The 25606-nt window shown below is 38.3% G+C and overlaps 1 protein-coding gene across 1 annotated transcript; it reads right to left on the bottom strand.

Annotated features, from left to right (window-relative positions):
- Positions 1 to 4654: 4654 nt before the first annotated feature.
- mkrn1 (makorin, ring finger protein, 1) lies at positions 4655 to 25301 on the bottom strand. The gene is made up of 8 exons (XM_028450966.1): positions 25175 to 25301; positions 20388 to 20519; positions 14021 to 14196; positions 11233 to 11450; positions 10660 to 10874; positions 7999 to 8109; positions 5592 to 5736; positions 4655 to 5205 (listed from the first exon to the last, which is right to left on the bottom strand). The coding sequence occupies exons 1-8, from the start codon at positions 25243 to 25245 to the stop codon at positions 4993 to 4995; spliced, it is 1281 nt and encodes a 426-aa protein (XP_028306767.1). The 5' UTR covers positions 25246 to 25301; the 3' UTR covers positions 4655 to 4992.
- Between the last annotated feature and the right edge of the window lie 305 nt (positions 25302 to 25606).

Here is a 25606-nt window from a genome sequence, read left to right as displayed (position 1 = left end):
TATTTTGAAAGGGAATGATTTATCTTCACTATAATAACTTGTAGTGTGTTTGTGTGTTTACCTGTTGATCCAATGAAAATATATAAACCTTTAGTCTGAAACAGACTGACAATAAAAGTCTGAGTTAAATATAATTTAATAAAAATCTAAAACAATAACAAACAAATAAACCAAGGAGTTCAGAATGAAAAGATTTTCCCCAAGAAGTTGAGTTTGATGTAAAGATGTGAAAACATCCCATAATAATCCATTTTTACCTTGGAGTGAGTGACATCATGTCAGAGCACATACTGAACGTGGTCACATGGGATGGAGAACATGCAACTGTCACATGTAGAGGATGAAGGAGATAGTTTTAAATGATAAGTAAAGTGATTAAAGAGTGAGACACACCTGAGAGACATCAGGAGGGAAAGCATTGGATCAGAACGTTTGGACTCAGGCTGGTCCTGTTGTTGTAAGTTATTATTACATTATTACATTATTACATTATTACATTATTACATTCGTCCCCCTGAAAATCCTCAGGAATCCACCCCCCCACATCATGTGACCAGAAGCAGCTGCTGCTAAACAATGACCTCCAAACACTGCAGAGCAACAAGGACACACAATCACATGCACACACACACACACACACACACACACACACATTGTGGGATATTTAGGGACATTGTTTACACACTTAGCTTCACATAAAGCAAGTCATGTAACTAACCGTGTCACACTCGTCCCAGACACATTGATCAGTGATCAGGTTAAGTGGGTGGGGCCTGATGGGAGAGGAGGGGCAAAGGAGGTAAAGCTGGGGAGAAAGACAAAGCTCGCTCTCTTCTTCTGGATTCCTGCACGGTGAAGAAACTCAGGAATAGTATCTCACTCACTCATAAATCATATCTGTAATAAATGGTGTTAAATCCATCCATCATCATTATAAGTGTATAATCATAAATATCCAGCATTAAAGAACGTGACGAGACCAGAGCACATGTAAAGAATATAACAACAATATGTTCATTATATGTCTACAACCCTGCTCATCTGCGCTGCTACATGCTAAGCTAACCCAAACATGTGTGACTGTTGGCTACATGCTAAGCTAACCCAAACATGTGTGACTGTTGGCTACATGCTAAGCTAACCCAAACATGTGACTGTTGGCTACATGCTAAGCTAACCCAAACATGTGTGACTGTTGGCTACATGCTAAGCTAACCCAAACATGTGTGACTATTGGCTACATGTTAAGCTAACCCAAACATGTGTGACTGTTGGCTACATGCTAAGCTAACCCAAACATGTGTGACTGTTGGCTACATGCTAAGCTAACCCAAACATGTGACTGTTGGCTACATGCTAAGCTAACCCAAACATGTGTGACTGTTGGCTACATGCTAAGCTAACCCAAACATGTGTGACTATTGGCTACATGTTAAGCTAACCCAAACATGTGTGACTGTTGGCTACATGCTAAGCTAACCCAAACGTGTGACTGTTGGCTACATGCTAAGCTAACCCAAACATGTGTGACTGTTGGCTACGTGCTCATCTAACTCAACATATGGGACTGGCCGCTACGTGGTAAGCTAACCATACGTGTAAGACAGGTTGATACGTGCTACGCTAACCCAACCTATGAGACTGGTGGCTTCATGCTAAGCTAATCATACGTGTGTGACAGGTTGCTATGTGCAAAGCTAACCAAACATATAGGAATGGTGGCTACATGCTAAGCTAATCATACGTGTGTGACAGGTTGCTACATGCTAAGCTAATCATACGTGTGTGACAGGTTGCTACATGCTAGGCTAACCAACATGTGTGGTGGTCTCTGGATAGAGTTCCTTCAGTCTCAGAGAAAAAATAAGATTTATCGTCTGTAACACAAGATTCATCTTTAGTTTTCTTCTCCCTCAACTTAAAGATACACAATATGTTTGTGTGGAATATGAAACAGACGCTGCACAGACCTGAAAGATGTGGAGATGTTTTTCATCTTTCATGTCCATGTAGAATTTGGATCATGTTTGCGCATTTAGGAACATATCTATTCTTTATACATTTTTAAAAACATTTGTCTCAATGTTTCAGTGCAAATAAATATATAAAGATGATTAATTTACTACAAAGTGCAGAGGTGTGTCGCTCTACTGAGATCTGACTACATCTGTACTGTTTATCACTGGGAGTTTAAAGCATGGAAAGCAGATCAGATTTCAGTCAGAGCTCATTGGTGATGTTATAATTTATAACTTATATAACAGAAGCCCTGGTAATTATTATAATAAAGTCACTTTCTCCTTCCTCATGTAAAAACATTTGAGCTTTGAGTGGATGTGAAGGTGACTCTACAGAGCTTTGGTATGAGGGCCTTATTTAGCTCACTGTCATGGAACAATTCTCACAATAGAGCTGATGATAAGGCCTGACACACACACACACACACACACACACACACACACACACACGTCCCCCTTTCTACAGGCCAGTGATGAACACAGAGCTGAAGCTGCAGCGCCCCCCAGAGTTTGAGAGGTTCTAAAACTCAGTGTGAACTGGAGAACCTCAGCTTCGGCGCATCACAACTTTACAGTGTGGATTATTTATTCATGAACAAATGTAAACGTGTGTTTCCACGGCAACAACAATGATCAGTGTCCACATTGTCATAATAATAATGGCATAGATTTATATGGCGCTTTTTTCATACCCATCTGGATGAAATAAATCATTCTCTTCCAGGTGGTTGCCATGGTAGTTCATGTTATCTTTAATTTATTGATGGCTTTTTTATGGCGCACGTGCACGAAAGTAACCCAAGGTTTCCATAATCAGGGTTGATTGACTCACTTCATACCAGCTGTAATGGAATCAGATACCCAGAGTTTATTAAGTCAGAGTTTATGGATAGACTCAGAGTTTGTTGAACCTCCTTTCTGGAACACGCCCCCTGTAAAGTTTGAAAGACGTGTTCAAATGAGCTCTTAAACAGGCCCCGCCCTCAAAAAGTGTTGATTATCTAAACTCTGCCATGACAATATTTTACTCCGCCCACTTATAAATGTGTTTCTTGTAAGCCCTGCCCTCTTAGAGACTCCACCCACTTAAAAGTGTGATGCAAGTTTTCTTATAATAAAAATTTGTTGAATCTTCTTTCTGGAACATCCCTCAGAAATGTTTCACAGCGTAGGGGATCTCATGGCACCGTGTGAGTGTTGTGTGAGGTTTGGGTGCATACTCTCTGAAACACTATTTCTTGCATTATGAAAACCAAAATTTGTGAAGTAAAAGCTAGTGAAAAATGTTTCTCAAATTTAAATGACATGGGTGGTGTGTAGCTCAGTGGGTTGAGCGCCCGCCCCATGTACGGAGGCTGTAGTTCCTCACCTTTGGATTAAGACAGTACTATAAAAACAACAGAAAAGTGACATCACAGTGTAGGACAGCGTTTCACAAATCGGGGTAGGCGATGGTACTAAAGGAGGTACTTGAGGGAAAATTTAACAAATATGGAATTTTATGTTTATTTTTAGTTAAGAATGATAATCTTACTAAATATTGCCAGCAGCTCTCAAAACGACAACAAAACCACAGAAAATAAGAGAAAAACACACAAAAATAACAGAAACATACAAAAATAGAAAAAAGTAGTTAATACCAACACACAAAATATGAGAAAAATATACTGAATAATAAAAAGAACGAAATACAGAAAATAACACCAAAAACACACACTAAGAAAGAAAAATACTTACCATTACCAGCAACACACAGAACGACATCTAAGACACTAAATGAAAGAAAAAAAACACACAAGATCACTACAAAATACACAACAAAAAACCCAGAAACATACAAAACAACAAACAATACACACTGAGCGAGAATGATTTAAACTCAACACAAAAACACACAAAGTAAGAGATGAATATACTGCATAATAAAATAAAAACAACAAATGATAGAAATTATTTTGATTAGAACATGAAGAGTCAGTCTTGGTCCCACATCAGGAGGGAGATAACAGGAATTCATAAAAACTATAAAAATAAATCCACAGAAACACTAAATCAGAGGTGCCCACACAAGAGCCAAAAATAACTGGAGGTGTAGGACCACAGGCCAAGACTAAACATTCATGTTCCTTTTCTTTGTGTTTTATAGCAGAAAATTATGAAACATCTAAATGCACATTTAGTGCAATACAAATTCAACAAAATTGGACCCAACATACCATCAACCATATACGATCAAAACACTACATTTTACCTGCCTTGAACAATCCTTTTAAACTTGAGAAAAACAACGTAATTGGACTCATCTTTAGGTTGTTTTTCTTATAAATCACTATACTGTAATGCATACAGTTTTATATTATAAAAAATGTCAAAAAAACAACAAAACAATTTAAAATATGGGCAGCGGGCCAAAACTAATGGCTTGTGGGCCCCAAGTTGGACAACCCTGCATTAAATACTTTTTTAAGAAAATTCTTTAAAATGTGTTTTATCACTCATTCATTCCATTATTATGCTTTAGATATTTTTTCACAGAATTCTGAGCAAAATGTTGCAGTTGGACAAAGAGCAGCACACACACACATTAACACACACACACACACGTGTGAAACAGGAAGTCATTGACATGTCAGAGCTGTGATTAGAGTCCATTTATTAAACATCAGCACAACATGTTGGCATCAGATCAGCAGCTTTAATAAACAAAGAGAAGTCCCGGCCTTCATAACGCGCATGTAAAAAGCCCCGACAGTTACAGTAAGTGAGTCCTCAGGAGTATGTACACACACACACACACACACACACACACACACACACACACACACACACACACACACACACACACACACAAGTTCATTCTTCTTTGACATGAATCACACACACAGGCCGATGAGGACACTAGTGTAGGAGACACAGAGGAAAGCTACCGTCAGTCGCTAACGGTCCATTCTCAGGCCACGCCCACACAGCTCAGCTATAGGTAGAACTCGTACAGGTCGTCCAGGTCCTCGTGAAACAAGTCCCACTCGTCCTCCGAGTCGGAGGCTTCGTCGTCAGTTCCCGCGGCGAGAAGCATCAGCAGCATCTCACTCAGCTCAAACGTCACCATCTCCTCATCATCGTTATCAAATGAGTCGCTGCTGGTGCGCTCGTTAAAGATCTCCCACAGGTTGGTCCTCCGCGAGCTCTGACACACACACACACACGGTCCTCAGTTATCAAATGACGTACATTGGACCAAATTCACGCAGCTTCAGTATTTATCAATAATGACAAGATCGTACGCTAGGATCAGATCTGATCAGGTGTAGATAATCTGAGTAGATTAGAAGAGCAGCAGCAACATGTGACTGAAAATACTGAGTAAACTAACCTCAGCTGTGATTGGATCATAAACACATTCAGAACAGATGTAAACACATTATTAACACTAATTAAAAAAGCAAAGACAGGATTTGTGAAAAAATAAACATTATTTTAAGTCTTTTAATGCTAATGATTGATAAAGAGCTCTTACCCTGCTCCTGTGTGTGTGTGTGTGTGTGTGTGGTGGGGGAGGAGTCAGTAACTCACCCTGCTCCTGCTCCCTGAGCCACTCCTCCTCCTCTGGGGCTGAACCTCCTCCAGGCGACCGTCAGGAAACGCGTGTTTGTAGAAACAGTTTGAGCCAAAGGGACACGAGCCACGCCCCTCGTCAAAGTAACGACACGCTTTGTTTCTGCAACGACAGAGTGACCTTTGACCTCCATTAGTGTGTAATGGTGTGTAACAGTGTGTGGTAGTGTGTAACGGTGTGTAACAGTGTGTAGTAGTGTGTAACAGTGTGTAACGGTGTGTAATAGTGTGTAACGGTGTTGTGTAACAGTGTTGTGTAACAGTGTTGTGTAGTAGTGTTGTGTAGTAGTGTGTAACAGTGTTGTGTAGTAGTGTTGTGTAATAGTGTTGTGTAACAGTGTTGTGTAGTAGTGTTGTGTAGTAGTGTGTAACAGTGTTGTGTAGTAGTGTTGTGTAGTAGTGTGTAGTGTTGTGTAGTAGTGTTGCGTAATAGTGTTGTGTAGTAGTGTTGTGTAATAGTGTTGTGTAGTAGTGTTGTGTAATAGTGTTGTGTAGTAGTGTTGTGTAATAGTGTTGTGTAATAGTGTTGTGTAATAGTGTTGTGTAGTAGTGTTGTGTAGTAGTGTTGTGTAATAGTGTTGTGTAATAGTGTGTAGTGTTGTGTAGTAATGTTGTGTAGTAGTGTGCAACAGTGTTGTGTAGTAGTGTTGTGTAGTAGTGTGTAGTGTTGTGTAGTAGTGTTGTGTAGTAATGTTGTGTAGTAGTGTGTAGTGTTGTGTAGTAGTGTTGCGTAATAGTGTTGTGTAGTAGTGTTGTGTAATAGTGTTGTGTAGTAGTGTTGTGTAGTAGTGTTGTGTAGTAGTGTTGTGTAGTAGTGTTGTTTAATAGTGTTGTGTAGTAGTGTGTAGTGTTGTGTAATAGTGTTGTGTAGTAATGTTGTGTAGTAGTGTGCAACAGTGTTGTGTAGTAGTGTTGTGTAGTAGTGTGTAGTGTTGTGTAGTAGTGTTGTGTAGTAGTGTTGTGTAGTAGTGTGTAACAGTGTTGTGTAGTAGTGTTGTGTAGTAGTGTTGTGTAACAGTGTTGTGTAGTAGTGTTGTGTAGTAGTGTGTAACAGTGTTGTGTAGTAGTGTTGTGTAGTAGTGTGTAGTGTTGTGTAGTAGTGTTGCGTAATAGTGTTGTGTAGTAGTGTTGTGTAATAGTGTTGTGTAGTAGTGTTGTGTAGTAGTGTTGTGTAGTGTAATAGTGTTGTGTAGTAGTGTTGTGTAGTAGTGTGTAGTGTTGTGTAATAGTGTGTAGTGTTGTGTAATAGTGTTGTGTAGTAATGTTGTGTAGTAGTGTGTAACAGTGTTGTGTAGTAGTGTTGTGTAGTAGTGTGTAGTGTTGTGTAATAGTGTTGTGTAGTAATGTTGTGTAGTAGTGTGTAACAGTGTTGTGTAATAGTGTTGTGTAGCAGTGTTGTGTAATAGTGTTGTGTAGTAGTGTGTAGTGTTGTGTAATAGTGTTGTGTAGTAGTGTGTAACAGTGTTGTGTAACAGTGTTGTGTAGTAGTGTTGTGTAGTAGTGTTGTGTAGTAGTGTGTAGTGTTGTGTAATAGTGTTGTGTAGTAGTGTTGTGTAGTAGTGTTGTGTAGTAGTGTGTAGTGTTGTGTAGTAGTGTTGTGTAGTAGTGTTGTGTAGTAGTGTGTAATAGAGTGTAGTCGTGTGTAATAGAGTGTAGTAGTGTTTTGTAGTGTGTAGTCGTGTGTAATAGAGTGTAGTAGTGTTGTGTAGTAGTGTTGTGTAGTAGTGTTGTGTAGTAGTGTGTAATAGTGTGTAGTAGAGTGTAGTAGTGTTGTGTAGTAGTGTGTAATAGAGTGTAGTCGTGTGTAATAGAGTGTAGTAGTGTTTTGTAGTGTGTAGTCGTGTGTAGTAGTGTGTAATAGAGTGTAGTCGTGTGTAATAGAGTGTAGTAGTGTTTTGTAGTGTGTAGTCGTGTGTAGTCGTGTGTAATAGAGTGTAGTAGTGTGTAATAGAGTGTAGTAGTGTTTTGTAGTGTGTAGTCGTGTGTAGTCGTGTGTAATAGAGTGTAGTAGTGTTTTGTAGTGTGTAGTAGTGTGTAATAGAGTGTAGTAGTGTGTAATAGTGTGTCGTCGTGTGTCGTAGTGTTGTGTAATAGTGTGTAGTAGTGTGTAAAAGTGTGTAATAGTGTGTCGTAGTGTTGTGTAGTAGTGTGTAATAGTGTGTCGTCGTGTGTCGTAGTGTTGTGTAATAGTGTGTAATAGTGTGTCGTAGTGTGTCGTAGTGTGTCGTAGTGTTGTGTAGTAGTGTGTAATAGTGTCTAATAGTGTGTCGTAGTGTTGTGTAGTAGTGTGTAATAGTGTGCAATAGTGTCTAATAGTGTGTAATAGTGTCTAATAGTGTGTAATAGTGTGTAATAGTGTGTGTACCCCATTCCGTCCTTGTATTTCTGGATCAGTTTCTGTTTGTCGTCCTTCTCTTCTACCCAGTACTCACTGGGAATCACAAAGTTGGAAGTAATTCGACACTCTGGGCACGACCTGAAACATCATCAATATAATCAATACATGATCTTGTTATTATGAGTGATAGATAATCAATAGAGTCCAGAGCTGATCATCACATCACAAATTCATATTATTAGTAGATATAATAATAATAGAGTTAATTCCCTATTCCGCTCCAGCTCTTCTATCTATCTATGATTCTATCTATGAAGCTGTCTATGATTCTATCTATTTATCTATGATTCTATCTATGATTCTAACTATCTATGATTCTATCTATGATTCTATCTATGATTCTATCTATGATTCTATCTATCTATGATTCTATCTATCTATCTATCTATCTATCTAACTATGATTCTAACTATCTATGATTCTATCTATGATTCTATCTATCTATGATTCTATCTATCTAACTATGATTCTATCTATGATTCTAACTATCTATGATTCTAAATATGATTCTATCTATGATTCTATCTATGATTCTATCTATGATTCTATCTATGATTCTATCTATCTATGATTCTATCTATCTATCTATCTATCTATCTAACTATGATTCTATCTATGATTCTATCTATCTAACTATGATTCTATCTATGATTCTATCTATCTATCTAACTATGATTCTATCTATGATTCTATCTATCTATCTAACTATGATTCTATCTATCTGTCTATGATTCTATCTATGATTCTATCTATCTAACTATGATTCTATCTATGATTCTATCTAACTATCTATGATTATAATCTATGATATCTATTCTATCTAACTATGATTCTATCTAACTATCTATGATTCTATCTATCTATCTAAATATGATTCTATCTATGATTCTATGATTCTATCTATCTAACTATGATTCTATCTATGATTCTATCTAACTATCTATGATTCTATCTATGATTCTATCTATCTATCTAAATATGATTCTATCTATGATTCTATGATTCTATCTATCTAACTATGATTCTATCTATGATTCTATCCAACTATCTATGATTCTATCTATGATTCTATCTATGATTCTATCTATCTAACTATGATTCTATCTATGATTCTATCTAACTATGATTCTATCTATCTAACTATGATTCTATCTATCTATCTAACTATGATTCTATCTATCTAACTATGATTCTATCTATCTAACTATCTATGATTCTATCTAACTATCTATGATTCTATCTAACTATCTATGATTCTATCTAACTATCTGATTCTATCTATGATTCTAACTATCTATGATTCTATCTATCTAACTATGATTCTATCTATGATTCTATGATTCTATCTATCTATCTATGATTCTATCTATGATTCTATCTATCTAACTATGATTCTATCTATGATTCTATCTAACTATCTATGATTCTATCTATGATTCTATCTATGATTCTATCTATCTAACTATGATTCTATCTATTATTCTATCTATCTATCTGATTCTATCTATCTAACTATGATTCTATCTATGATTCTATCTAACTATCTATGATTCTATCTAACTATCTATGATTCTATCTATGATTCTATCTATCTATCTATGATTCTATCTAACTATCTGATTCTATCTATGATTCTATCTAACTATCTATGATTCTATCTATGATTCTATCTATCTATGATTCTATCTATCTATCTATGATTCTATATATCTATCTATCTAACTATGATTCTATCTATGATTCTATCTAACTATCTATGATTCTATCTATGATTCTATCTATCTATCTATGATTCTATCTAACTATCTGATTCTATCTATGATTCTATCTAACTATCTATGATTCTATCTATGATTCTATGATTCTATCTATCTATGATTCTATCTATCTATCTATGATTCTATATATCTATCTATCTAACTATGATTCTATCTATGATTCTATCTAACTATCTATGATTCTATCTAACTATCTATGATTCTATCTATGATTCTATCTATCTATCTATGATTCTATCTAACTATCTGATTCTATCTATGATTCTATCTAACTATCTATGATTCTATCTATGATTCTATGATTCTATCTATCTATCTATGATTCTATCTGTCTAACTATGATTCTATCTATGATTCTATCTATCTATCTATGATTCTATCTATCTATGATTCTATCTATCTATCTATGATTCTATATATCTATCTATCTAACTATGATTCTATCTATCTATCTATGATTCTATATATCTATCTATCTAACTATGATTCTATCTATCTATCTAAATATGATTCTATCTATCTATGATTCTATCTATCTATCTAACTATGATTCTATCTATGATTCTATCTATCTATCTAACTATGATTCTATCTATGATTCTATCTATCTATCTAAATATGATTCTATCTATCTATGATTCTATCTATCTATCAGCTGATACACACTGAGGTGGAGGAGAAGAAGAACTGTCTCTAATGTCTATTGGTTCTGTTCTTCACCTATATAAGTCTAGGTGTTTGCTTATTGTTAGATTAATTGTGGTTACTGTTTAATAACTAGTGGTTAGTTAGTGATTGATCACTGATGATTAAAGTGAAACAGGAGGTTTGCATGTTCTCTCTCACTGACTTGATGATCTTGCTCTCAAACTGCTTGGCACTTCTCCACTTGCGGATGCACTTGAGGCAGTAGCAGTGGCAGCAGTTAGAGAGGATCCCAAAGCGCCGCTCACTGGGGTTGACCTTCTCAAACACCACCTCCATGCACACACCACACATCATGTCCTTACTGCGCTGGATGGCAAACGACAGCTCCATGTCCTTCTCATGGGCCTCAATGCACGCCTGGAGACACACACACACACACACACACATATATAAACATGTGCCTGAACACAGCACAAGGAGAAACAAAATAATAACTAATTATCAAAATAATTAAATAAATGTGCCCCAGGACATGAACTACATGAACAAATAGAGAAATAAAAACTACATTTTTAAATATACATCACAAAGAAAGAGAGAAATAAATAAACTATGAAATCAACAGCACAGCACAGAGGACTTAATGTTGTGTGTTTAATATGTGACCAGATGGTAACACACATAGATGTGCGTTATTTACACAACAGTGTGTATGAGGACTCATTGGTTCAGGCCTCACACACACTTTATATGTGTATGTGTGTGTGTGTGTGACCTTGGTGTGCTGTGAGCGCTGGCTGTTGTCAGTAGGATGGAGAACCTGCAGACCACACATGTCACACACGTCTCCGTGCAGGTAGGCACAGTTGATGCCGTATCGACACTCCCCCACAGCGGCGTACGGACACAGCTGCTTCCTCTGGGCTTTGGTTCCAGACGCGTCTACATCTACGTCCTCAATGAGCAGAGCAGAGCTGTCTGCCTTCACCGGCTCTGCCACACACACACGCACACACACACAAAGTGTCACCCCCTGCTGTGGTGTGTGTCTGCTCCTACACAGCTCCAACAGTCCGGTGCCTCCACCAGATTTACACAGGACTTCTATTTCTGACGCATCAATCAGCACAGAGCAAATGAAGCTAAACAGGAAATTAAGCACGTATTCTGCAATAAAATATTTGGTTACTTTTCAAAATAAAACACTTCAGATTATATTTCAAGTAAATACATCACCAAAACGTCATAATGTGTAAAAACAAATTCACATCCACTATATTGATTCCTCTCATACTGTAACTCACTGTAAACTGCAGCAACTTTGATTTAGTTCATGTTTTACTGGTTTTACAGTTTTATCTCTTCTCTGTTGATAAAAATGTGTCTATGACAAATCCAGAGTCCAACCTTCTTGTTCTCCTTCGTTAGGAACACTGACCTGTTTATTAATGTGTTTATTCTCCCACGATGACATAAATATCGTGAGAACTGCTCTGTCTTGTGACGTCACAGTGGTTTAACCAGAGAGCACACTCAAAACACAACCGGATTACCAGACGGCGGACAGCGGTGAAAAACCAGATCTGTGCCGTGGTGCAGCAGTGACGTATCCAGTGGAAACCCCAGTTAGAACAATGCATGACAATGTGTACATTTTTAAAAGGATTTACGCTGGTTAATCAACGGTCCCCAATAAAATAAAAGAAATCCAAGATGGCCGTCACAACGTTTACACATGGAAAGAGTGAACAATGGCTTCTGAAGGGTGAATGATTTGATATAAATCCTCATCAAACATGAATTAATAAATCCATTTTCCTTCATTTCTCAGGAAAATTATATCCACAGTTTGTGTTTCATAGTTAAGATTACTTTAATAAAACCTATTGTATATTGTATCAATAAAAAAAAAAATATGAATGAAAAAATGATTACATTAATAAAGTTCTAATTGATTTAATCCTGCTGTTAGATCTATTTTAGAATGTTTAATTGGACATGGGTACCCCATGAACAGCAGGTCATATATTCATGTTGGATATTTCATATCTCTCATTTTACTTTTAATAAAACTGTATTCTATATGTAAACTTTTGTTTTATTTGTATTCTGTGTTCATCTATTTTATAAATAATAAATCACTTTTATTCTATTTATAAATATCTAAATATTTATCAATTTTTAATCACATCTATTCTATGGCTTGGTTTGCTAGATAGACATTATTCATACTAGTGCAGTGCCCGTAGGAAATGTCTTGCTATAGAAACGTGGGAGGTTCAGTAGCTATTTTATGGATGGTTTACATGGAAGCTATAATTCCTCTTTAATTCAGAATAAAAGGTAAATCCTCTTTAAACTGACCTTGTAAACACAATTCCTAATGCAAATTTAATTCTGAATCACACACACACAACTGTTACCTTAGTTACAAACATTGCTCATTGAGGGTTTTTAAAAACCCTTTCTACAGTCACTCCTGTAGATTCTACGCAGCTTTCAACTTATCCTGAGTTACCATGACTACCTGTCAACATTGAGCTGCTCTGCAAAGCTGCATTTAAGATATTTTTATGCAATAAGTCATTAACGGTATCATTGCAGTCCAAACAAATCCAACGTTGCACACCCTTCAACCAAGCAGCAGCCATGTTGAAAGTCTCAGGTCAATCTGAGCCTGATTTACAAAGATATTTGAGACACACGCGCACACACGCACACATTTAAACTCTATGGTAATGACACGTTTTCTGTATTGTATGACTACCTGCTCACAAGCGTGCAAGACAGCCATGACACCTGTTGAGTCGTTATATAAACAAACAGTCAAAATTCATGACAAAAAACCTCAACAGTACTACCGCTGTCGTGTTCTTACCAAATATAATTTCCGTTATTCTTTGCCTATTTTTTCAAGTTTTAAATGGTACAGCTCCTCCTCTGAGAGGTTTAGTCTGGTTGACCTCGGATAAAACAGCTGGCGTCACACGCAGTGTTGGCCTTCTCCTCTGAGGCCATAGGTCATTGGAATAGTTTGCCAACAGAGATCCAGGCCTGCACTGAGTTTCCTGTATTTACATGTCTGACAAATAAATAGCTGCTGTCTAAACAAAAGTGTACACATTAAGAATGAAAGTTGTTGATAAAGTGTTTGTTCTGTATTCATTATTGAGAAGGAGAGAGAGAGAGAGGACAAGGGAGGGAATGGGAGTGTTCAAAGTGAGAGAATGAGAGAAAGGTATGCAGAGTGAATCTTGATTATTGACACCTAGTTTTATCAATACTATACAAAGTAGTAAATCAGTGCACATTTCATTAATTCTGTAAATGTATACGTTTTCTTTCCTATACACCAACAGGCCCAGGGACCACAGGTGTAAATTAGCATACTGTGCTATAACCTGGCACCAAGGACCTTTCCTGACTTTGTCTTGGTCAATGTAGTGTTGTGCACTGTTCCTGTCAATTAAAAGCATACCATACCAAAAAAAAAAGTGAAAGATGTTTGCCTATTGTTGCTACGTATGCAGGGCTACAGGGGTCAGAACACACTCTGACCTCACCTCGTCCACAGTACGGCTGACCAGGGACAAACTCAGCCGCCTCGGCCCAGTGAGCTGCTGGTCCTGGTGCTGGGGTGCTGGTGCCAGGGTGGGTGGGATCAGAGGGCGGGGCCACTGAGGGAAGTGTCCGGGACGAGGGTGGTTCTTCATCCTTGGACGGTTTGCAGTGATCGTACCTGTAGGGGGCGCACAGGAGTATTATGAGTTAGAGTGGATACACACACACACACACACACACACACACACACACACACACACACACACACCAAAGTAACCCATAGAAGATATAAGAGTATTTATTATAGCTGCAGACAATACAGGAAGACACACACACACACGTGTGCGTGACACATCACATGCTTTGAATTCCTCCACAGGAAGCTGCTGCTGCTGCTGCGTCATCTTTAACCAACGCACTGACGACACTGATGGACTCTCACACGTTGTGTAATTGAAGTCTTCTGCTGTGTGTCACACACACTGATGTTCTTACCTTCAGCTCAGTGTGTGTGTGTCTGAAACCTGCTCCTCCTCCTGTGTGTGTGATGTCACAGCGTCGCTCCCAGGCACCAGCGTGTCCTCGCCCTCCCACTATGTCGTTTCTCTTCTCAGCTGGAAAATAGATCAACATCTGGAAGCGTCTGACTCACCGAGACAAGCACAGGTCCATGTGCATCTTCAGTTACCATGGAAACACTGGCTGGTCATCTCATCATGGCCCCTCAACATCTGAAGAAGACTGTGATAACGGAGCATTAATGCTACTTTAAGGCCTCTAGGAAACCAGAGCTCCCAGTACACACCATCAGTGACCATCATCATCTACTGGGATTAGAAAGTCCTTCAATTTTTAGATTCATCTTCACGTTTCTGGAAACATACACAACACTACACAGACTGTCAGAGGAAGCTCTGAGAGATGATGATGATGAGCAGAAGGAGGCGTTCATTGTCCAGTAAAATAGCTGCAGGTTAACGAGGCTTCATGGAGAATGGGTTCCTGTTTGTACGTTTACTGCCTAAGTGAAACCAAAGGAGCGAAACACAGAACAGTGCTGACATCACTTCCTGTTCCTGAAGGTTGGTGGTCCTTCAGCACAAAGCTGGAGCCTCTGGATGGTCCTAGAAAACACTGAGCAGCTCATTCTGTTCTCAATGTAGCGTGTATAGCATGTGCTCATGGTCCAAACACGTTCCTCCTCCTCCTACGAGGTGTGAACACTGAGAAACACTGTTAAGATTAATAAAGACATTCTGATTCTGAAGAACACGCAAACAATCTCCATCACAGAAACACACACCAATGACAAATTAAATGATTACAAACACACGTGATGACTAAAAAATAACAGAAAAATAATACACACACTAGTGTTTCCTACACATTAATCTATAATATGTGGTGGCACGCCACATATTATATGTACATTACAGCTCTGTGGGTCCACTCTCTGTGTGTGTAACGTGTCATTACACCTCCTGTACATGTGGTGGCGGTATGCATCACCTCCACCAATAAAACAAAAACGATGACATGCTTCTTAAGACACTTGGTCCTCCAGAGTAAAGAAGATGTAGGAGCAGGAGATTTAAGCACTTTTCCTTTCAAAACAACGCAGCAGAAAATAGAAGTTGCGATGACTCGACCAAATACTGCGATCAGTGCACTAACGTGCCTGGAAACGCACCAACGTGTGCATGGAGCGGCTGTAGGTTGAGACGCAGAAGTGCTGTTGGCATAGGCGGAGTTTGAGATCGTTTCCGGGGGGGCAAAAGACAAAATAGAATTAAATAAATAGACCACCTCGAGATTCACATCAAACACGATGTGTGAAACATATACAATAATTCAAAAATGATTAATAACATCATTGATAATGTTGACTAGAAAACTTTTGACCACTGGGGGGCGATGCTCACCCTGAACTTTTACTGATGAACACATGAGGACAAACGTGTGAGGATGTTACAGGGCTCTACACTTTTCCAGTGGTGGCACTGGTGCAACTAACTTAGTCAGTTGGTCACACCCTTTTCCTTTTTTATCAAGCCATACATGCTGATGAATAGTTAACTTCACTGGCTGTACATGAATGAAGTTAACATTAGCATAACCAACTTATCATCTGCATTGTTTCACCCAATGAATTAAATTGAGAGGGTCCAGCTCTGATAGTGGGGTCTCCTAACCCTCTTCCCCTGGTCAGGGGTCTGTAACCTTTACTCTACAAGGAACCATTGAACCTCATCTCACCTGGATTAAAGTCCTCCTGGAGCCATAAATACCTTCTCTATGAAGACAATACAGTGGATTACATTATATACAGTTATATAGAATAATGTTTGATTTAATTTATATTGATCATGTAAATGGAAACTTAAAAACATGTTAAAATAAAATAAATTAACATCAATAAATAAAACATTATCTTCATCTTCAAATTCTTACACATCTCAGTTTACATGAACACAATGTTTATAAAGTAGATTTTTATAGTTAATGTATATGAAAGTCTATAAAAAGTAACATGAATATAATAACACATGATCATGTGATCAACACATGCTAATTACTCATTTCTTGCCACACATAAAACATACATATTTAACCTGTACATTGGTGGTTAAATGAATCTGTTCCCACACAATTAAAATCTGTATTTTCTTCCAGAAATAGTGTTTTTGTTGGTTTAGTTTCTTACCAGGGATTTAAAACTTAAGGTTAGTCACAGGTGGAGGAAAGTTGATGGTCTGTAGATGTTGTAGGAATGTGCTGAGTCATTGTACAACGGGATTTATTTTAGGTTAATAAATTATTATATCATGATTTTATTTGTCATTAATCATTAATAACCTCTGTAAAAAATTTTTAAAGCTATAGGGAGCCATTGTATAAGAGTCAAAGGACCACATTAGGCCCCAGAGCCACAGGTTGCAGACCCCTGCTCTGGGAGAACCACAGCTGAACATCTGTCCTGGTATCATAGTCCATCAGTTCTGGTCCCTCCATGATGGTTCTGATGAGGTCCTCCTCTTTGGTGTGGAATCATCTAGTGTACGCTCTCTGCCCCACATGCACTCCCTCACTATGCCTGGTGAGCTCAGCACGCTCTCCCACCCCACGTCACACCCCCCATGCACTCTGTTGCTCCGCGTGCCTGGACGCCTGTCCCCAGTGTGTGTTTGTCCCAGTGTCAGTGAACGCAGCACGAACGGTGACTCAGCAGTGTGTTTGGTGACTCAGCAGTGTGTGTTTGGGGACATGGCGGCATGTGTAGCATCCATGTCAGACCCTGATTCACAGGAGGAAGAGGAAGTTTCCTCCTTTTGGTTTTTCACTGGCACTCACACAGATGTGACCAGATGAAATTTTTACTCGCTCACACTGAAGCCCTGGAGCCCTGTGTTAGTTTTCACTATGTATGACATTGGTTGTTGACTAAGTCAAAGACTCCCATTAATGATAAAAAAATACAGTAGCATTGTTGATCATGTTAAATCTGAGCCTCCATTGGCTCGTTGTGGTCACATGATGAAGATGGCAGGCTTTTATTTTACTCTAAACTGTCAGCTTCATTAAAAAAGTCTCGGTGTGTGACAATGAATCTCTCTCTCTCCAGTGGTTCATATGGACTAAAGTATGTGGACCTTTGATTCTAAACTGTCACAGACAGAGGTTTACCATGAAGGGATTCTTCTTCTACTTGCACAAACCATCTGGTCTAATAACTAGTACTACTGGTAGACTAAAAACATTCTACTAGTACTACTAGTGACTACTTTGGCTTTACTAGTACGATAAGTAAACAAAGTAAACAAAATGTTTTACTCGTAAATGTTTTTGGTGCTCTAGTGCATGAGAGGAGTTTACTAGAAAAGCTAAATAATCTACTAGTAGACAATTTACTAGAACAGCTTTGAATTTTTTCTAGTATCATAGTTTAAATCTACTAGTATGACGAAAGCACCAAAAACCTTTACTAGCAAAACTTTTTGTTTACTAGTACACTTAAAATATCTCACTAATAGTCCTAGTAGAATGTGTTTAGTCTACTAGTAGTACTAGTAAAGCTAAAAGATTCACTAGGAGTACTAGTAGACCTAATGCAAATGAAGTAGGCGGGATTAGAACCAAATCCAGCTCTCTGATGGGTCAGAATACTTTCTAAAGCCAATGGCAAGCCTGAATTTACTTTACCCACCCCCTCATTAGCATATGATGCTAACTAGTGACACATTTTGCTTCACTAGAAAACCTAAAGTGAGCACTAGTAGAGTTTAGTAATGCGTGATATTACATTTATGATCAAACAGCTTTCCATACCTGTGTGTGTGACACACAGTGAAGTGGGACTAGATCAGCAGTTTCTGACCTTTTTGGTCTCATGTTCCCCTTGATCTTCTTTTCTAATGATGAGTACTAGCTTATTACTGCACACGTAGCTAGCTCTTGTTATATTGACATGCTAACATGATGCTAGCTTCCTCTGACATGCTAACATTATGCTAGGCTCCTCTGACATGCTAACATGATGCTAGGCTCCTCTGACATGCTAACATGATGCTAGGCTACTCTGACATGCTAATATGATCCTAAGCTCCTCTGACATGCTAACATGATGCTAGCCTCTGACATGCTAACATGATGCTAGGCTCCTCTGACATGCTAACGTGATACTATCTTCCTCTGACATGCTAACGTGATGCTAGGCTCCTCTGACATGCTAACATGATGCTAGGCTCCTTTGACATGCTAACATGATGCTTGACTACTCTGACATGCTAACATGATGCTAGGCTCCTCTGACATGCTAACATGATGCTAGGCTCCTCTGACATGCTAACATGATGCTAGGCTCCTCTGACATGCTAACATGATGCTAGGCTCCTCTGATATGCTAACATGTTGCTAGGCTCCTCTGAAATGCTAATATGTTGCTAGGCTCCTCTGACATGCTAACATGATGCTAGGTTCCTCTGACATGCTAACATGATGCTAGGCTCCTCTGACATGCTAACATGATGCTAAGCTCCTCTGACATGCAAACATGATGCTAAGCTCCGCTGACATGCTAACATGATGCTAAGCTCCTCTGACATGCTAACATGATGCTAGGCTTCTCTGACATGCTAACATGATGCTAGGCTTCTCTGACATGGTAACATGATGCAAGGCTTCTCTGACATGCTAACATGATGCTAGGCTCCTCTGACATGCTAACATGATGCTAGGCTCCTCTGACATGCTAACATGATGCTAGGCTCCTCTGACATGCTAACATGATGCTAGGCTCCTCTGACATGCTAACCTGATGCTAGGCTCCTCTGAAGGAACAACACAGTAGCTCATACATGCTAAACTATTTATTTACCCTTACTTAAATTACCCTTAAAGTAATTTATTTTGTAGTAAATATTTGCCAATGATTTGTAAAAATAAATTATTCTAAAGCATTAGCTACTGTATCAACAATGTTGGTCTTTCATTAATTCCTTTTGACTTGTTTTTGACTATGTTAAGGCTTTGACTGGTTTTCAGAACATTAACTTTGATCTCTTGACATGTTTTGACTGTCAACTGCAAGTCTTCTTCAGAGGCGTCTGCTGATCAAATTTCCTGAAAAACAGTTGCGTGAATAAATCGCACCTTAATATATTATTCAAAAAGAAGTTGCTGTAAGTATTATACAGAAGTCAAGGAAACATCAAAGCGATCAGCAGATGCCTCTGAAGAAGACTGGCAGTCAAAACATGTCAGGAGATTCCAGTAAATTTCCTGAAAAACAGATGTCTGAATAAATGAAACCATAACATGTTGGTCTTTCATTGGATTGTCCATAGATGCTGAGGAGCAGATGAGTCTTTCATTGGTTGAGAATTTTAGCATACAAAACTTAGCAGCCTGCTAGCATTTCCTGACAATCTAAAGCTAAATATTAACCACATTTAGGCTGATTCCCTCATTTTACATGCAATTATGGAATTTAATCTGAAATTAAAAGGTCAGAATTTAACACTGAAATAACAAACATGTTGTCATGAGAAAACTTTAAAAATGACAAAAACACTAAATAAAACAAAAGCTGGTTTTACTTCATTTGACCAAAAACCTCTAAACTCCAACTCTTCATGGTTGGAATTCACAAGTGAGAACCGAGGGATGTCAGCCTAGGCTAGCAAGCTACGTTTTATAATCCAATACTGAAGCTTTTGAGTCAGATAGGTGGGTTCAAAATAGCAAATATAACACCTCATGCTGAGATGATGCTTCAACAGACAAACAGAGGAGATAAGAAGGTACTTTATGAACTCTGAGGCTACAGACACGCTAATGCTAACAGACACACACCCACACACACACACACACCTGCAGCGGTCCCCAAACACACAGTTTCCTTTCTGAAAGAACTTGCAGGTCATGGCTGCAGGTTTGCTGCTGCTCAGGTCGTGGGAGTATCGACAGTTGTGTCCTTCTTTACAGACGCCGTGCATGAAGTACCTGAAGAAAAGAAAAGAATAAGTGTTAATATTTATATACCAGGAAAAAAATAAAGACGACAATATCCAAACTCTAGTCTGTAGCGTAGGATACTAAAGTGGTTCTTCAAGTCACGAAACATAAATTGTCGACCTTGGGGTAGTGAGAAACTGGGAGGGCGTCGCCAGACACCTTCAAGAAACTAAGAAGATTCTTTTTTTAACCAATTCCAGTCCCATTTTTGCTTATTTTTATTATTGATTTATTGACACGTTTTCTGTCTGTTTTTATCCACTAATTTACAACTTCTATCTAATTCCTATGGTTTTAAAATCTCATTTCACCTCCTTTTCCACCATTTTTATTCACTTTGAACCATTTTATTAGTGATTAAAAGTCAAAGTCAGCTTTATTGTCAATTCCTTTGCATGCACAAACATACAAGGGAATCGAGAAGACGTTTCTCACTTCCCACGGTGAACAGATAAAGTGCTCAGGCACAGCAGAAAAGACATTCCTATACTAAAGGTAGACATACAATTTTTACAACAGATAAAACATTTACTAATACCAAATACTAAAACTAATACTAATATATAAATACAGTGTGTAGGTGGTTAAAACCAGGATTTCCATCTTTAAGATGACTATAATAATAATAATAAACATTCCTGGATAACAGTGGATATTATTCAGATGAATAAATAAATGTGGTTATCACAGATTCATAGAACAATAGACCATCATTTTACTGACTTTATGGATGGACCCCAAAAATCTCTCCTTTATTCCCCCTTATAGATGGTCCTGTCTCCACATGACTGTTCTTCAATGTTCATGTCTGTGTTCAACCACCTTCAGCTACAGTGGGGGTCCCTGCTCTATGGAACCTTTATTTTGGAGGGTCCCCGCTCTCTGGGACCTTTATTTTGGAGGGTCCCCGCTCTCTGGGACCTTTATTTTCGAGGGTCCCTGCTCTCTGAGACCTTTATTTTCGAGGGTCCCTGCTCTCTGAGACCTTTATTTTCGAGGGTTCCCGCTCTCTGGGACCTTTATTTTGGAGGGTCCCCGCTCTCTGGGACCTTTATTTTGGAGGGTCCCCGCTCTCTGGGACCTTTATTTTGGAGGGTCATGGTCTGAACAGGTTGAGAACCACAGCTTTCAGAGCGTAGACATCCTGGTTCTGTAATGATTGTTGAATCCTTTAACATTTATTTATTTCTACACGAGTTTGAATCAAAACAAGTGTTTGAAACTCTAGTGAATGAGCAGCAGGATAGGCTAAGCCTAACGTTAGCTCACTGTTTCCATGGTAACTGATGTGTTACATTAGAGTGATAATAGTGTGTGTGTGTGATTGTAGAGTGATAATGCTAACACTAACGACAACATCCACCCAGAAACACACGAATCAATAACAAACAAAAGACTGGAAGGAGAAAAACAGCTAGAAAACTTTAAACAACAGATAAGAAAAGAAACTTGGAAGGAGGTTTTTACAAAACAAGATGTGAACAGAGCATATGACACATTCACAGACACAATAACTACAATATATGATAAATGTTGCCCTTTGAAACAAATCAGAATCCATAACTATGTGTAAAAGAAAAGAAGAAGCCACAGACCACTTTACAATAAACAACTTAAAGGAATACAATAAGAAAAAAATTGCAGAAGAACTTAATAATTTCTTTATAAATATTGGAATGGAGACTGGGAGAGGAATCTATCAACATCCAACACTTAAATGGAACCATTTTGACAGTGAGAATATAGAGAATGATAAGTATTTAACACTTGAATAAGTAACGGAAGCAGAGGTGAAAGTAATCATTACAAACTGTAATTCAAAAAAATCCAGAGACGTTAATAATCTAACTATGAGTCTATTAAAAACTATAACAGCTGAAATAACACCACCGCTAACATATATCAGCAATCTCTCATTCAAAAATGGTATTTTCCCAGACCAGATGAAAATCACAAAAATCAGACTGATCCACAGAATGGAGACAAACGAGATTTCACCAATTATCGGCCTATTTCAATATTACCGCAATTATCGAAAATTCAAGAAAAACTGTTCATGAAAAGGCTGGACAAATTCATAGAAGAGAATAGTATCACATGAAGGCCAATATGGGTTCAGAAAAGGACGTTCAACAGCAATGGCTATAACTGATACCACGGAAAATATAAGAGATGCATTAGAAAATAATTTATTTGTATTCGGCATTTTTTTGGACCTTAAAAAAGCATTTGACACAATAAACCATGATATTCTGGAGGAAAAACTTCAAAACTACGGCATTAGGCACAACGCCTTAAACTGGGTTAAAAGTTATATGAGAAATAGGAGACAATGTGTGGACTTTGAACAACACATATCAATATGCCAAACCATACAATGTGGTGTACCACAGGGTTCAATTTTAGGGCCAAAACTGTTCATTCTATATATAAACGACATTTTCAAAGTCTCAAATTGCCTTAAACTAACGCTGTTTGCAGACGACACAACCATCCTATGATCAGGTAAAGACATTAAAACTCTAATAGAAACGACGAATGAGGAACTATCAAAAATCCAAACATGGCTCAATGTAAATAAACTAGCCCTAAACGTTAGCAAAACAAAATTCATCAGCTTTGGAAATAAAAAAATAACAGAAAATATTAGACTGAAACTAGACATGGATATAATTGCACAAGTAAAAGAATATAGAGCACTAGGAGTGTGGATAGATGAGAAACTGACTTGGAAAAAACACATACAAGTAGTTAAAAACAAAGTTGCTAAAAGCAGCTTCATCCTATGGAAATTACAACAAATACTACAAACCACATCACTGAAGACAATCTATTCTTCCCTTGTTGGGTCACATTTAAATTACTGCTCAGAAATCTGGGGAAACACCTACAAAACGTATCTTAAACCTTTATTTAAACTTTAAAAAAAAAAAAAGCAATTATAATTCTATATAAAGCACCACACAACACACACACAAATGAACTATTTGAAAAGGCCAAATACCTAAAACTGCAAGAAATAATACACTACAACACACAAATTCTAGCATTTAGGGCCTCACTTAAAACACTCCCATATCAAATACAAAAACGTTTCACATACAAACAAACGGCTTATGAACTAAGACATAATAATGTGTTTATACAAGAAAGGGTTAAATCTAACATTGGAAAATACAGCACTGTCAACAGAGCTACTACCAGCTGGAATAACCTTGATGTAGAGACAAAACAAGCTGCAAACTTGACTAGATATAAAGAAAAAACTTGGAACACATTCTTACACGAATACGAGATCAACACATCAACGAGATGGAATTTATCAACTGATCAATGAACACAATCGACGAACAGAAGATCACAACAACACGAACCAGCGTGTCCAAAAGAGACATATTCAAGTGGTTACGTCATGGATGGAAAGGGAAAAACCCAAATGCTGTGCCTCTCAATCCTCTCAGTGGAAGATGTGGAGGACCTCTACCTGTTAGGGGTCATGATCATTGTCCTGCTAATGATGGGAACAAGGCCGACACGAACAACGATAGAGGAGGAGGAATGAAAAAAGACAACACTGACTACAGATGAGAATAAACCCTACACAGAAAAGGACAAAAAAAAAAAATGTGCTCAGAACAACCTAAGAATGTTTGACCAGAGAGACAAGCTTTGATGTAAATGTTCTGTGTTCAAAACAGGGGGCGGGACTTAGATACGCAAACTGCTTCTCTCGTCTCCTTTTTTGGCATGGACAAAAAAAAGTGAATGTAACCATGTTGGAAATAAACTGAATAAATAAATAAATAAATAATAGTGTGTGTGTGTGTGTGTGTGTGTATAGAGTGATAATAGTGTGTGTAGAGTGATAATTGCGTGTGTGTAGAGTGATAATAGTGTGTGTGTGTGTGTGTGTGTATAGAGTGATAATAGTGTGTGTGTGTGTGTGCGTGTGTATAGAGTGATAATAGTGTGTGTGTGTGTGTGTGTGTGTGTATACAGTGATAATTGTGTGTGTGTGTGTGTGTGTATACAGTGATAATTGTGTGTGTGTGTGTAGAGTGATAATAGTGTGTGTGTGTGTGTGTAGAGTGATAATAGTGTGTGTGTGTGTGTGTGTGTGTATAGAGTGATAATAGTGTGTGTGTGTGTGTGTATAGAGTGATAATAGTGTGTGTGTGTGTGTGTGTGTGTATACAGTGATAATAGTGTGTGTGTGTGTGTGTGTGTGTGTGTATAGAGTGATAATAGTGTGTGTGTGTGTATAGAGTGATAATAGTGTGTGTGTGTGTGTATACAGTGATAATAGTGTGTGTGTGTGTGTGTATACAGTGATAATAGAGTGTGTGTGTGTGTGTAGAGTGATAATAGTGTGTGTGTATAGAGTGATGTGTGTGTGTGTGTGTGTGTGTGTGTGTGTGTGTAGAGAGTGATAATTGTGTGTGTGTGTGTGTGTGTGTGTGTGTGTGTGTCCACTCTGATGATAATCAAGTAGGCCTAACCGTGTTGACGGTAACGAAGCTAACCGGGAACACTACCCCAGCACTAATGCGGCTCTAAACACACCTATCCCGGTCTAACGTGGCCGTGTTGTGTCCCATGCGGTGCTTCGGTCAATAATCGGCCGCTCCGTGGCCGTGTCTTACCGGCAGGTGACGTGTTTAGTCCAGCCTGTGACCGCTGGAGCCTCCGCCGCTGTTACCGCTGCCTCCGCCATTGCTGTTTATGTTGAGCAGCTCCAGCTTCCGGAACCCTCCGACAGAGGCCGAGAACAGCCGAATAATACCGGAACTAACCGAAGATGGCCGAAGCTTAGTAAGCAAACATCCCACCAATAGATGGCGCTAAAACAGCTTTATAACATGAGATTATAAGAAATGTATAGCACTGTCTCTCAAATGGGGGTACGTGTACCCCTAGTGGTACGCGATGGCAGTACAGGTGTAGTGTTGGTCCCACCCCAGGCGTGATATGATCAAAACTATAGCAATAAATATATTCAGGAGCCACTAAATCAGTGTTTTTCAACCTTGGAATCGGGACCCCATGTAAGATCGCCTTGAGTTTAAATGGGGGCG

The sequence above is a fragment of the Gouania willdenowi genome, chromosome 6 (assembly GCF_900634775.1).
Source record: "Gouania willdenowi chromosome 6, fGouWil2.1, whole genome shotgun sequence".
In the NCBI taxonomy this organism is placed as follows: Eukaryota; Metazoa; Chordata; class Actinopteri; order Blenniiformes; family Gobiesocidae; genus Gouania; species Gouania willdenowi.
Note: the sequence above shows the minus strand (reverse complement) of the source record. Positions and strands in the feature narration are given on the sequence as shown.